Consider the following 15803-nt stretch of genomic DNA (forward strand, 5'->3'; position numbering starts at 1 on the left):
GCTTCCTTCATTTCTAAGCAGAAAAAATGTTAGAAACACAACATCAGTAAAACATGATACACAATTATAAAGTCAGAGAATATCCTGAAGTCTACTGTGGGGTATACACACGTGGCACAGGCATAACTTATTGCTTCACCGTTGATCAAAGTTCCTTCTGTTCCTGATAACAGCTCTTTTGTTTCCTATTCCCTTAATAATACTTTCATGAATGGAAATAATTAAGCAGTTAATGCCTTCTACTGCTGTAAACAACAATTTCCTTGACAGAAAACAGGGAAGCACTTACAGGCTGAATTGCTTGTTACTAACTCAGGACTTAGTTTCATCCTCACCACCCTGCAGCAAAGCTTGTGACGGAGTCAATGGGGTTTTGCTTAATTCCAACAAGTTAGTTCGGACCAGCAGAAGCCAAGACAGTTTGCTGATGATGGCTTTTCAAGCTGTATCACAAGAGAAGCTTTATTTTATCTTGGGTTTTTTGGGGTTGGGCTTGGGGTTCTTTGAGGTGGTTTTGGTCTTTTTTTTTTTTTGCCAAGGAAGATCTTATGACACTTCTCCAGTTCTATAGCCCACCCACCTTCTAATTCTGCTCCAAGAAACCAGCAGCGTAGAAGGATAAAGAGCTATGGATGGAGTTGCCTGCAGGATCTCATACATCTGCAGCCTCCCATACAGAAGACTCTTAAAGGCAGATGGAGAACCACCATCAGCATCTTTTTTCCCTCTGCTTAGGCCAGCACCAATGACCTCTCAGTGTGGTTATTCACATTCTCCAGTGAAAGGCGATCGGTCCCAGGCTTTACCTCCTAACTGCCATCAGAGGAAGAAAAGACAGGTCATATCTAAGAACACAGAATCCCAAGCTGCTCTCCTTCACCAAGGCACTGAGTTGACATACATATTGGCATCCATGACCCTGAATAACTCCCTGAATTTCCCCATGACCCTGAATAACTCTTACAAATTGGCCTCATCTTTTTCACACCATCTCTGGAGCCCACTGCCTGTATTTATACCTGCAAGGAGTGTTTCCCTGAAGACTGAAAATCCTACAGAAGCTCTTTGGATTTGAGAGGCCAAGCTAAACAAACAGGGAGGGAAGAGAACAGTTCTGTCTGCCTGACACATACAGGATTTGAGATTATGTACAGACTACACTATCTTCTCCTAAACATACATATTCTTTGTTATTCCCTCTGCTTTGTTATTCTGAATGCATGCAGTGAAACAGATATGCCTTGGGGTAGACACAAGCACCACAAAGTTCTCTTATACTCATTCCAAACTCCCTAGTTCTTAAAAAGGAAAAAAAAAGCAAACATCCAAACAAAAAGCACTCCCACACCACAGAGCACATCACTACTAGTTAGAATGAACCACTATAAAGGGGTCAGGCAGCTCTACAGCTTCACTGCTGGCAAAGTAGCACATTTGCTAGAAGAGCTGGGGCTTGAAGTGTGGAGCAACCTGTATGCAAGCCTTTGAACCAGCACACTGCTGGTACACTTTTTGCCTATCCTTTGGTAATGGCAGATCAACATAATCAGGAATTCTAGATTTTAGGGATTAACAAATTAAAGGCAAGTAAGTACAAGTGGGAAATCCCACACTGAAAACTCTGTAAGCCCCTCCAAATTTATTTTAACTTTACTAGAGTAAATATAGTCAATGCTCACTGGAGTCACATGAAGAAGGTTCTGCAAAACTCAACTATTACGTCAGGTCTGCAGTCTGTCTCTCTACCCTGTAATTTAAACCTCATGCTTCCCCCTCAATTCTGTACTGATTTAAACAAAGATATTTTCCTAGCTGTAGGAAAATATCACAGCATGTACTGCAGACATATATGCATTAAGCATCTCTCAAAAGTTAAGACAGCACTATTAGTTGCTCTGTATCAAGGATTCGTCTCATTTAATGTTGCATTACAAGACAGTCAGCCAGGGACCCTCCAGGGTCTGTTTGTTCCCTCAACAGCTGGGTGGGACTCCCTGCCCTTTGGCATTCCCAACCTCTCTTTGCTGAGTGCAGTGGGCGGCAATTTCTACCCCAAGCTTGTAAGGATTAGACTTTTTTCCTAATTCTCTACAGTGAGTCTGCCCATGTGTCTTTTCATTTAGCTCATTCCCTGCTCTGTTTCTCATCCTTTTTTTTTTTCCTCTAAGTCAAGTTGGATGCTATAACTAGAAGGGACAGTGGCAGCTTCTTTCCAGCTGCTGCTTGCTAGTCCATCTAGCAATGGCTAGATGGAAGTGACCCACCTTGGTGGCTCCAACCTGATTTGTGGCTCTTGTTTGACAGCTAGAATTAAGGGTCTCTAGAAGCACCTCCACTTTTCATTGTCCTCTTCATCTGTCCTACTTATGCCTAAACTTTTTAAAGCCTAAATGAGTTTGTAGCATGAATTTTTTCCTGCTTAGTCCATATATAATGCAGAAATATTAATAAGAAGTAACAAAAGTCAACAAAAAACTCAATGAAAGAATGAGAAACAGGGTGAGAGTGGAAAAAAAAATAAGTAGTGCAAATTTTCTTCAAGGCTAGAAGATTTTGCATTAGTTCTCATGGTTACAGTGCTGTAGCCTGTAAGGAAGGAAAAGAATTGCAATTCACTCTCATAGGCAAAGCAAAGATATTTGAGATGCACTTTAAAGCTACAAATAGCTTTTGAAACCTGGCACTCAGTTCAGCCATTTCCACTGAAGATGTAGTTAAGATTTGAAACAGCCTCGTCTCATCTAGCCATTGCAGCAAATAACAGATCTCTCCAAGTCAGGCCTTGGTGCAGCATCTTTGAGACTTGATATGCAGTGGGAACCAGGGCTAAGAGACAATGCTGTTGCCCTTTGCACACTTCTGGTCATTAGTGGGGGACAACAGAAATTCTGTTTTGATGAAATCACCACCAAGCTCTGAGAAATGGTGAGACACATCATACTAGTGTGCATGCAGCACTTGCTTCTCAGAAAACCTTTTCCCAGTATCAATTCCATCATGTTATCAGCCCTCTGACCACATAGATTTACGACCTCAAGTGCACCTGCACATCAAGAGTATCATAACATCCAATGGCCATTCCCATTCCTAGAATAAGATCCTCTTTTTTCAGGTATGAAACAGGAATCCAACAGAAAGATAAGGGGAAAGCAATGTTATACTTCTTGCCATAAAATGATGACCTTACAATGTGCATCAGCTTAAAATCTAGCTAGAGGAGTAGCCTCTATATTTGAACTGGCTGGGTTACACCTGTACTGAACCTGCTGACACTCCCTAGTTGACATTGTCACAGATTAGCTGTCAGTGTTCTTTCTGCATGCCATGTAGAGCCTGACCCAGCGTAGTCCCAAAAGGGCTTCTAGTCTAGCCACACTCTAGACAATCTAAGTAAAATGATGCACGAGATGCAGCACATTTTGCCTTCACCTGACTAAAATCAGGGTATCTCTGTGTGGATGTTTATTCCCTCAGCAACATTTCATTGTTTGAGCTATCTCCCCGTTACCAGTCTGCATTACTTTACTCCTGATCGGCAAGACAATCATCCAGATCAGTGAACAGGCACTCACTTCTGCATATTTATGAGTGTATTTCATTTCCTACAAACAAATGGAATGTGAGAGTTTAAAAAAAAAAACAGTTAAAATTATCCAATTAAGCAGACAGAAGTTAATAAATCACCCATGCTTGATTTTCCTGTGCTTCCTTAGTGTACTTTCTAGACAGAATAGCATGGTGTGTACACTAAGAAACCCCTTGGCATTTCAGCCAAGATTTGTGTGTTATCACAAATGACAAAAATATAAACACATTGAAACATAACACATTTCAATCCTAAAAAGGTCGGATTTACATAATTACATCATTGGATTGCCATCATCCACATTTATCTCATCAGTATAGCATGACCCACCCATCCTATAAGCTATTAGACTGTTTGGACTGAACATAAAAAAGCTGTTACTGATTTTTTTTTAAAGTTAACATCATGACACCCCTCATAACTAGTTCTGTATTCTAACCAACTGTTTCTTTTCCTTTCAAACCAACTGTTTGTTTCTTTTGCTTTTCCACAGATGCTTTTTTTAGATAGAATTTTCTGAGAAGAGACAGGAGACATGTAATTCACATAGATGAAGCAAGTATTTTGCCTTCCTTCTTCCTGAAGAGATCAAGTACATCATGTACATAACATAGACAGCTACCACCAACACTGGGTGCCAAACCCTCCAGACCAGTCTTGATTTCAGCACTTCCTCAGGACACCACTGAACTCATGGCATCATCTCTTTTTTTTTTTCCAAAAAAGGAATAGTTTCAAAGAAATGCAGTTCTGGTACAGATCAGCACTTTTATTTGGTTTAAATATGCTGTATATCAGATTTCTGCTCTTCAAAAAAAGAAATACCATTAGTAACTGCACTCATAAATCAAAATAAATGTATGACTTTCTGACTCGCTGTACTAATGGCTCAGCTCTTATTTTTGTTCCATATTTGTATCTCTTCTCACTGCACTGAAGCCAAATCAAACTGAACAAGCTGACATGGTTAAATGAACATAAAGGAAAGCATAACCCTTGCTCTCATGTGGCATTACCAAACAATTGATTCAAAATACAATTTCTGTTACAGATATATGGAATAGGATAGGATGAAAATAATAATAGGAAACATTGTAAAACAGTGCTGATAGTTAAGAGACCTAAGCAACACATTTACACCTGTAGGCAGCTGTTTCTTCCAATATAATGACATAGCAAATCAGAAGAAATAAGTTGTAGTGCTGAGCTTTGGAGTCAGCACTATCAGCAATAGAAATGGTCACAGAAGCTTTACATACAAGTGGGTTTTGCAATATACGTGCCCAAGCTGCACTGTACCTCATGGCTAGAAGACCCAGCAGTATTTGCAGCAGCAAGTACATCTTTTGCTATGTTAGAGGTGCTATCAGTGCCTCAATTAGATCATAAACTTCTTCCAATACTGTTTGAGCCTTACATTTTCTTTCCTTTTTACTCCCTTCTATCCAAAAGAATACACAAACTGGTCAGCATGGCCGAAGTAAATCACCTAGCCTATCCTTAGGCCAAACTATCTACAATAAACATTGAGTGACTGAGGGACTAGCCTTTTACCCAACAAACCCTGTCAGTCTTTTCACTTAGTCACACAGAGTATTAATTTGCAATGATGTCAGAAAGGCAAATATTCACACAGAAAATAATTTCAGCATCACATCATTTCTCGTGGAGTCCTGTTGCCTGCTGATATTTGCAGCTGCCTTGCTTTTGCCAGTTGAGGATTTTTTAAGCCCAGATCTTAAAATGTATCCAAGAAAAGATATTTTTACTGCTTAAATTTTCAGAACTCTGATTAGTTTTCCAGAGCCCTTATTAGAAAAAGTACAATCCAACATGGAGAAGAATCAAGGTCCTCAGATATGTAGCTGTGTTCTCTTAGAAACAAGACACTGATGAACTTCTCTTTGTTAAAAGCTATGAAGGACAGAATTAATTCCCTTTAGCATTTATTAAGCTTATCTAGAGGTAAGTAACTAATAATATACTGAAGTGAAGACAGTGGAAAGCAAAGAAACTGTGTCTTGATCATGAAGTAGCACATTTTGGATTTGTGAAAAACCTATTGGGAAAGCTAGTATCTTGAATAACAAGCTAATGGCAGGTGTGAATAAGTAAAAAACATTGCTTCTAACTTCATTTGGGTTCTAGGAACTGTGGTACCAAAACATCCACTTACACAAAGTGATTTTTAACCCCTATTCAAGTAGCAGTGCATTCAGAAAGCTAACTGGAAACCACAAAGCTTGGTTGGATTTTGGCTGATGGGACCCAGCAATTCAGACAAGCTACCTGTAAAAGACAATCTCCCCCTCCTAATAAAGGAGATCACAGTCATGAGCATTTTTATCATCCATCAATGTGCTTAGGGAGCTCTGGCAACATCTCACTCTACCAGCTACCTAGGAATTTCAACTAGACAGCCAAATTAGTGCAAATTATTCTACTAAAACCAAGGGCAGTGAAAACAACCCCAAAAGGTAAAATTTCTAAAGAAATGGGAAAAGGAAACATTATGTAAAAAGAGGTGGAATAAGAATAAAACCAGCAACTAGCAGACAGTAAAAACAAACTCAAATCCATTCCTTACATTTTTATCCAGGGCAAGCTCCCAGTGAAGGCAGAAAAAGCTTTGCCTGAGAATCTCTGACATACGTGAGAGATAAGACTTCTAATTTTAATGAAGAGCTGAAGCAACCTTCACAGAAGACAGATCATATGTTGTCATTAAGTAACTCATCAGCTCCAGGGCAAACTCGAGCAAACTGCAACATGAATGGCAGGCTAGCTTGAACACAGGCCTGTAAGTGAGAAATAAAGCACTCTCCCTCTAAAAACTCCACTAAAACAACTGTATTGTGGTTGTAAGTTGATCTGTTTCCACAGACGAAACTCTCTGGGAGTTACCAGGTAACTGGTTTGTGATATCCACCATATGACACTCCTCTTAAACTAACTGGAAGATTACTACATGGGTGCGGCAAGCTCATGTTCCTTGAACGGTTTAATATCAAGAACACGACACTTCCTTTTAACATCCAGTCCAATATCAATTTAAAATCCATCTTTATTATTTAGTTTTTTAAAAAGGGTATATTTTAAAATGTTGTTATAGTAATAGGATCTACATGGTTATATTCAGTGTTTGAGAAATAAATATAACACACCAAAGCACACATTAAAAAAGCCACAATGCAGTATCCATCCAACTGTAACACAGGATCACATCTTTGAACAAACTGACTTTTTGCCAGATAACATTTGAGATGTATATATTGTTTTATGTGTAGTTAACATAAAATAAATACTTTTTTCCTTAAAACTCTATCCACTTTCCCACTAACTAAGGTTTTATACAGCAGTTCGTATTGTATATCAAAGGACACAAGAATGAAAGAGAACAGGTACATTTACAATCTTTCATCACAGTTTAATTTGATGCAGCTACTTCTCAGTGTCTACAGCTCTGTAGTTTCATAAATAATTGGCAACTACTGACAACCCATTCGAGGCAAAAGTAGTAAAATCTGTATCAGTAAAAAAAATAAATCCAGAACATCAAAGACTTATATATTACATTCAAATCTCAGGAAGATTGGTAATGGCAAGTTGGAAAAGAACTGTTTATGTTTCATATGTAAGTTTGAAACGAGACATAAAAATCTGTTAAGTAGAGTTTGGTAATTTAGAGAGCAAGTAAGCATTTATTTTCTCATAAAGCTCAAGGAAGAAGAAACAGTTTTCATTGTTCTCATTTAACTTCTTAGTTAATCTGAAAAGATATTTCAGTTTGGAAAAAATAAAGAAGAAAATGAATTATGTATCCTTAATTGTTTATAAGCATTATCTTACCTTACATCTCTTGGTGAGTTCTGTTTCAAGATGACTTTGGCAGGTATTTTAGTTCAGAATTAGTTTCAGCAATATATGCCATTACATCTTCCCTTTAAAACAAAACTGTTTTTCTCTTTTCCTCAAACAAAGTATGTGGGCTAAAAGAACTGCAGGGTCTTGAAAGAGATTTCATGGACACTCAGAGGCTTTCTTTCTACTATATGAAAGTTAAATCTGAGTAAGGAAGGCATTTTTCCTGTCCCGGAAATCAGTATAACCAAAACCAATGCTGAGCTAATGAGAAATGTTTCTTCCATGTGTTCTGTTTGGCAGACACTGCAAGTCATATCAAGGAAACACGTGATGTTTATAAATACAATATGGCTCATGTTGTCATAACCTTTCAATGACAAAAAGAGCATTAGAAAAAGCAGACAGCAGAACAGCAGGAAAGATGAGATTTGTATCATTTGGAAGGCTTCTATCAGATAATAGAGGTATTAACATTTGCTTTTTTTTTTCCTTTTCCTTCCCAAAAGAAAACAAAGTTTTGTAGTAACAGGATCAGAAAGGCAAACACATGGCAACCTATATAAATGCTGTCCTATCGGCATCCTAGAACTAAGAAGCATTCACCTAATTTATTGCTTGAATTCTTTTCAAATAAATACTTTTGCTCTAAATAATTCTACGTAGTTCAAGAAGCTAAGGAGCTGTTACTGTTTTTTTTTTTAAGCTGCAGTATGCACTGAATAAATGTAATTTTGGCAGCATTTGCAGCTTTTATGTTAATCAATGTTAAGATCACAATCAAATGAAGTTAAATATCTGAAAGAAGTTGGATGTATGTTTACATGTATCTTAAGAAGACAGAAGGGTGATCTTATTATCCATCTTTCCTGCAAACCAGCACTGAATCTCAGAGTCCTTGAATGCTTTAGATTCTTCAGGAGTTGTCTGAGGATTTTGAGCACTTGTAAGTGCTTTTCACGTTCTTAAAGTGCATCAAACTCTGCAAAGTAAAAACAGTAGCAACCTGCAAGCCAGCCACTTTCAGGTCAAAAATTAAAAGCTGCTGTTGCACAATTTCATGAATAAAAGCTACTTAGCACAACAGTTTACCCAAATTACCAAATGTCTGTCCTTTTTATTGTACAATTCATTTCAACACATTCCCTCTCACCTTGGCAGTCCAAACCCCCATTGCTGCCAGGAACATTATCATCATTTTGCCATTCTAACTCCCAGAAACACGTGGAGTTTCCAGGTATCTCTCACTCCCTCAGCTCAGCTCTGACTCAACTTGACCAAATTCTTCTTTCTTGGAGCCATGGTCTCTTAAGAAATCCAAAACACCCCAAAGTGTACCTCAATACAACAGTAGCCACAAGTAGCACTCTGGATATTCTCTCCTTGCCCACCCAGCAGGGATCTGGGATAAGGTGCTGACCTGCTGTGGTCTTATGCAAGTCAGGGAATTAGGCAAAAACATGGTGGGTGTAGGACATTTTCAAACAAAGTGTAACCCACATACTTTAGGGCAGGTGCATGGGAAGAGAAAGATTGCCAAGTAAAATAGCCACCGGTTTGTTATGAAGTAAAAGTTCTCTCCTGAATCTCAGAATTGACTGACAGATAAAGCCCAAAACAAACTGCTGCATAAACCAACTTTATTAGTATCCATCTGTGCCACCAGAAATACAGACAAGATGTAATGACAGATAAAAGGAGTTGTGACACTTCCAAAGAAATTAAACTCATTCAGCAACATATGAAAATCTGCTGTAGGTTCTTTACTGTCACCTACACCAATCTCTACATCACTGCTGAATGTGAAAAGAGAGGCAACCCAGACCCTACACTTAGTAAGCCTGAGAAAGCCTTTTCCTCTTGAAATCTATGCAAATCACAAACGTTCATTCTAACAGTACAGGCTGGCATGGCTGTGTACCTGCATTTGCCCTGGAATTGCAAACAATGCCAGAGAGAATAAAAAGATGATTTAAACATTGGGACATGAGATGTTATTTAGTCAAAAGAAAGTATCATTGCACAGAGAGCAAGGAAGTTCTGATAAATGTAATGAGCTCAGGCAAAGGAATAAATGAATGAAATGCTACAGATTTTCATTGTACATTTTGGGAAAGGAATAATAGAAAAAGGAAGAGCACAAACACAAATATTCAGTGAGATGGCACTGTGCAACTACCTCTTGTTTGAACAGCATTTAACGTGGCACACCTGTCTAATAAATCAAGGTCTTCAAGAGGTAAACAGCCACAGCACAGCCTTAGAAAAAAAGTAAGGCACTCTGAAAGATTTCAAGAGAAATTGTCCTTTAGACCCTGAACAAAACCCCTTCTCTCAAACACATCCCATTCAGAAAAACGTATGAAACAGAAAGAAGACCGGGAGAACTAGAATTAAGAGACATGAAAACTGAGCAGTTTGATAGGAGATCTGAAACTCTCAGATCCCACGTTCCTCTCACACATTCTGAGTCTTCTTATCCATATGGTTAATACTTTATACTGCAAGTGTTACTGCCAATTCTTATACAGGTCTCACATCTGTTTGGTAGTTAAAACAGGTGTCCAAGCTGGCAGCTAACATTATTATCTGAGATTATTTTGGGTCTGTTACATGGAAATGTTTATAAATCACAAGAATAGAAGTCTGAACATCATCAAAACCAGGGATAAATGTTCCAAAGGGACAAGAAGGCAAACGGTAGAGAAATGTGTAATAGCAAAAATTTTCCCAAACCTCAAAATCCCAAAGCTTTAGCTCACATACAGCAGGAGATATCACCACACTTACAGTATTACCATGGAAAAATGTACTTAAAACAGCTAACTCATGATATTCTCTCTCTCCTGTCCAGTTCAGGAGAGGGAGTGATTTTATGACTTGGTGGACACTGGGCTAAACCACCACATAAACACTGTTCTCAACCAGTCTGACAATAAGCTGCTTTTCTGTAGATATTTTGAATAATTTCAATGCAGAGCACAGTTTACAAGAGTTACTTCCCACTTACCACTGTAGTGAATTTAGCACTCATGTATCACATGAAATTGAAGATCATCAATTTACCCAACACACAGATACACAAACACAAAAGGAGGGATGAGAAGCAAAGTTTTTTCCACAATCTTTTGGATATCATGCAATTCTCGTACATAAAGCATACATTTTTCACTTCATCCACCCCCATTTCCAAACCTTTTAATTGGTGGTTGGATCCCCTGACCTCATACCCTGCAAATCCACAGGCAAATTTCAACCAGATTGAACCAAAGGGTAGAAACCATTAGACTACCACGTTCCTACAAATTTTTCAAAGTCAGAGATTTGTGAAAAGAACCTACAATACTCCTGCTGAATAGAGGAAAAGTTGCAGTGCATGCTCCAGCTTTTTAGACTCCAGATGATGAGCACTGGAGAGAGCATTATTACTTTGGGAATAGTCTCAGTTAAGATCTGAGTGCTGCTACATAAGGAAGACCCCAAGCAGAAGACACACATCCTTAGACAAACAGGTTGCATTATTTCCAGAGATCAAGAAATCACTTGTTTTTATGCTCATGACTTTGAAATGAAAAAGTTTACACAGATCAAAGGGAAGATTTTTGCATGTTTCTCCACAAATCCCCTATGAAAATCCTGGCTCTGACTTCACCTCTCAGACCAGAAAGACAAGAAATTTGCCAATATAAAAGAAAAGCCAAATGAGAAATTACCTGGGTTTTTTTTGGATGCACAGGATTTCAAGATGGCATCTTTGGCATTTCAGCAGAAATTGTTACATTAGTTAATGTCATAATGCACAATCATATATGTCACACCTTTGAATATCAATGAGATGTATCACATACATCCACCTCCTGATACAGGAACATAACTAGAATTAAAGAATTTCAGGACCTTAAAGAGGGTACAGAAAACTATCCCATCAGTCCTTTGAAGCACATCTATTTGCTCTCATGTTGTGTGTGAAACGGTGTGAATAGTCAAGTAATTAGATTTTTGACCTATCAAAAGGACCATTTTACAGCTGAGGTAAGTAAATGAGAGGTGGTTGAGAATAGTGACTATAAATAAACTATTGCAATCTTTCTAAGATGAGGCCTTAAACTGTTGAAACGGCAGACGTGCTTACATGAAATATTAATAATGAAGCAGTGAGACATGCTTAGAATTGATAATGAAATCAAGAAGCCAAGTACAATTAAGCAAATCACTTCACAGGAAATTTTTTGCTCAGCTGAATCAGCTTCGGAGCACACATAAAGCCACAAAGCAGGTAGGACGATTTGTGGCATTACCTCTGACCCCAGCAAACTCATTTGGTTGTACTATTCCTAGAGACAGACCTAGGATGGATGGGGAGGAGACCACCATCCCCTGCTGCAATGTTAGCTGTAGTTAACATGGTGGAAGGGGTGCTGCACAGCTGCATCTCCTGTCCTCTCCATGTTCAGGTGGGAGATATCAATCCAGTCAGAAGACAGAGATAGTGACAGAGGAACTGAACATCTTTCAAATGCCTCCTCTGTAGTTTACAAATACAAAATGTTCAATTGAAAACACAGATATACTAGTCCTTGTTCAGTACAGGTAGATAATTTTAGAAGAAGACAAAGCCATTTACACCAAAATGGGTATTTACCATAATTTCCTATTTGACATAGTCATTTACAAAGTGTTGCATAGCGTTTACAAAGTGTTCAAGACAGGTACATCCCCACAGCCAATGCAAACCAGCCTATGCTAAAGCCTTTATGGAGTGAACTAACACCATGTCATACTTCACTGCAAAAAGTCTGTAAACATGAAATAAGAAGTTTTATTAACTTTGAGTACTGTCTGAGTCCTAAAATAAGTAACTGAAGACTAAGTTTTGATGCACATACTTTAAAGTTAGTAAACAAGATACAAAAAGCTCCAGTTAATGCTCAGGGCAAGTAATTGGAAAAAGCAAAGCAGTTAAGCAACATAACAGTAGGCATTATCAATTTCCTCTTCTGTATATGTGTTGTAAATATACCCTCAATTTATGAATTGTTGTGTACATATTAAAGGTAAGAATTTAAACATTTATCACAAAACCCAGAGGAAAGAGGAGTAAAAATGCAGCACTGGTACTTACCCTTATATCTCCATTTACAGCTCTGGAAGTGTGACTAAATGCGTGTGCAGGGTCTTTGTTGTAAACTTTAAGGAAAGATCGGTCTTGAATATTCCTGGAATCAAAAGAATCAGCAATGATAGCAGATGAAAGTAGTTTTATTTACTTTGTTGCCTGAAAGTTTCAGGTAACAGACAAACAGAGTAAGACTGCAGCTGAACTATAAGAAAAGCCTAAATGCCATAACTTAGCCACACACAAACAAACAGAAGCCTACTTTGATTCTCTTTCCCATGGGAAGTATCATTCTTTTGCTACAACTCCACACCCACAAAAATTAGATAGTGTTAACTTTCTTTCAAGATCCTGTTGTAGAGTAAAAACACTTTGAAGACAATAGAGCATCAACATTTACACGGCACTCAAAAGGATTTAGTTAATATTTACATGCCTCATTGTGTACTCAGCCCACGTGAATTTTTGCTATTCTAAGAAGGAAGAGTATCAAAAGAGAAGCAGTCTTTCTAATTGCATTTTTTCTTGAGGCAGTTCTAATTATCAGCTTGTTCATAAACCTGAAAGCAAATCCAACAAAAGCTAAAAATTCAGTAACAGATAAATCCTTCCTCTAAACTTTATCTATAATACACTCAGGCTTTTAAGGGAAAAACTCCAAGAATTAAAAAAACAATTAGGCAAAAGTTCTGATGAAAGCCACCGCAGAAATGGTCTAGATGGAAAGCCCTAAGAGAATTACTTTTTATTTAATTAGGATCCAGCATTGTCATTGATTAGCTCATTTTTCAACTACTACATATAGGAAGGAGTTAGGTTACAGTACTATTCTATTTTGTTTCAAAACCTAACTTCCAATAATTTTATAGCTGAAACACTTGCACTGAGTTCTGATGATTTCTTGTTCACATTTAATCAGGAGCAAAGCCTCCAATCTATGCTCACCTACATCCTTTCAAAGCTGCAATTCCTTTCACTCCCAGTAGTCATCTTTAGAGAGTTTCCTTACACCTTTCCTCTAGGTGCAGTTACAAGTCTAGTGAACCGATCTTAATCACTGGGATTATCATTTAAAAATGAAAGAAAGATTCCCGGGTAGGTCCAGTTTTCTTCTTACAATGTCATATTACAATCAGTGATTGCTTTGAATGGGTAGCTAGTCAGAACTTGTACTGCTGTTGTCAAGCAGTTATTAAACTCCACAGCTTAAGAGACAGATCAATGCCTTCTGTTTAAGAGCCCTAGGGCTGATGAGAAGTTTAGTATTTATGAGTGTTTGCTTGTAGACTGCATAGGAAAAGAGCTACTTTGTGGCAAGTTCAAGTTCTTCAATTATTTATGGTAACATAAACTGTTTTCCATCTTGCAAACGTGACCCTTTCATTTTGAGACTTGCCCTGGGAGTCTCAGTTATCATTTTCTGCCTCACACTTGGAAATATGTCCTTTTTGATACAAAGCAAGTTCTCTCCTCCTCAGTTCAAGAAACAGCAGATTATTCGTTTAAATAAATGTTATCTGCTGTATTTTCTGTCTGATGGCTATGAGATGGTACTTCAACTAACTGCAGTTTGTTTTAAAAGCATTCTCCATAAAAACTTCTTGTAGAGACATGACACTTGGAAGTAAAACATTGCTGCAAGGCAAAGCACCAAAATACCAGCCGTTTGATCTCTGAAGTGAATCCTATTTCACCTCGTGTTGCTATTCTAAGATAAACATTACTGATAACAGGTATATATTACTCTACTTTTATTATTACTATTATTTGTTTACTGTAGGTCCCAGATGCCCTTGGCATGTTCAAAGGCCCCATTGATCTGTGTGTGCTGAATACAACCTCTTCGCCAGCTTACAAGGTGAATAGAAGACACAAAAGACAACAGGTTAGCTGCAGAAAGATAAAGGAACAAAAAATAAAGGAGAATAGCATAGCCTGTCTATCCAGCGGAGCATTAACAGACCCTGGGATCATGGGCATCCTCTGAGTAGGCAGTGCAACAGAGCAGGAAGGAGACCAGGCACAGTGTCTTTGAGAATGCCTGCAAAGAATGCCTTCTGAGCACATTCTGAATGCCTTCTGAGAGGGCTACCTGAGAGGGAGCATGAAGGCACTTGTTTGAAAATTAAAGACATGTAGAATGAAAGCTGGTGTTATTCACCAAGTGGAAGCAGATGGCACTTGGTACTGAAAAAGAAATGTAAAGTAGCAATGAAGTGGGCTTGGAGGAGCCCTCATAATGAAGACAAGTAGCTTATATTTAATGAGATGGAAAAGATACAGCCAGAGGACAAATGAGAAAAATGCATGTGAAACAGCCTGCTTATCAAACTAGGAGAATGATCTGTGTTGCTTCATTTGAATGGATAAGTGAACAAGATCACCTGTGTCAACTGCAAAGACTGTTACAGCAGTGGTTATTAAAAAGCTGATGAGCTAGCTGAGTGGTTTTTTTCACTACATGCTGGGAAAGAAAAGCTATGTCATAGGGATGTCATGCAGAAGAAAGAGAGAGAGAAAGAGAGAGAAAGAAAGACAGAGAAAAAGACAGAGAGAAGGAAGGAAGAAGGAAAGAAGGAAGGAAGGAAGGAAGGAAGGAAGGAAGGAAGGAAGGAAGGAAGGAAGGAAGGAAGGAAAGGTGATGGAATGGGAACTGGAAATGTATCTTGTGTTCAGGGACAGTTTTGTCAGGAGGCAGAGAAATGTTTGCAATGCAAGAGTAGGCACTTCAGTAGAGTAATAAATTAATACAAGGACAAAGCAAGGGATGCGAGGCACAGAGGAATATGAGATGGCCTCCAAGGGAGATGAAGAGTTTAAAGAGTTGACTGAAAAACCTGTGTTTAAGAAAAGGCAGAGAGAAAAGAATTGAAGGAAGATAAGGCAAGCAAAGAGAAAAATGATGCTTCGTTTCATCTGTTCATCTGAAACACTGGCAAGATCTTTTGAAGAGTAAGGAACCAAAATGGAGACATTTTTGTGGAAATTATTTAAAGCTGATGAAAATGCAGATGGAAATGTATGCTTTGGAATCCATTAAGCTGGAATTGCTGAAGTTTTCTTAGTGAGAAGAGTGGTAGAAATAAGGAGGGAATGTTACGGAGGAAATCAGCTGGGTTGTGGGATTTCCTCTAGAAAAGCTCTACAATCCAGGCATAGGAACAGAGGATGCAGATGTTGGGATTGAGCCAGGCCTGAGGTTGGCAGAATGATGCCTGCAATGGGAGTGGGGGAAAAAAA

General features: G+C 38.4%; 1 protein-coding gene across 9 annotated transcripts in view; it reads right to left on the reverse strand.

Moving 5' to 3' along the window:
- The window catches only part of KIAA1217 (KIAA1217 ortholog), a 356921-nt gene that overhangs the window by 65311 nt on the left and 275807 nt on the right, over positions 1-15803 (reverse strand). For 8 of the 9 annotated variants that reach the window (XM_061996591.1, XM_061996584.1, XM_061996582.1 and 5 more), the window contains one exon: positions 12570-12663. In XM_061996591.1, coding sequence (XP_061852575.1) covers positions 12570-12663 — 94 coding nt within the window. Of the gene's footprint in view, positions 1-7435; positions 7697-12569; positions 12664-15803 lie in introns of those variants that run through there. The other variant, XM_061996590.1, reaches the window with a different exon arrangement.

Source organism: Colius striatus, chromosome 5 (assembly GCF_028858725.1).
Source record: "Colius striatus isolate bColStr4 chromosome 5, bColStr4.1.hap1, whole genome shotgun sequence".
Lineage (NCBI taxonomy): Eukaryota > Metazoa > Chordata > Aves > Coliiformes > Coliidae > Colius > Colius striatus.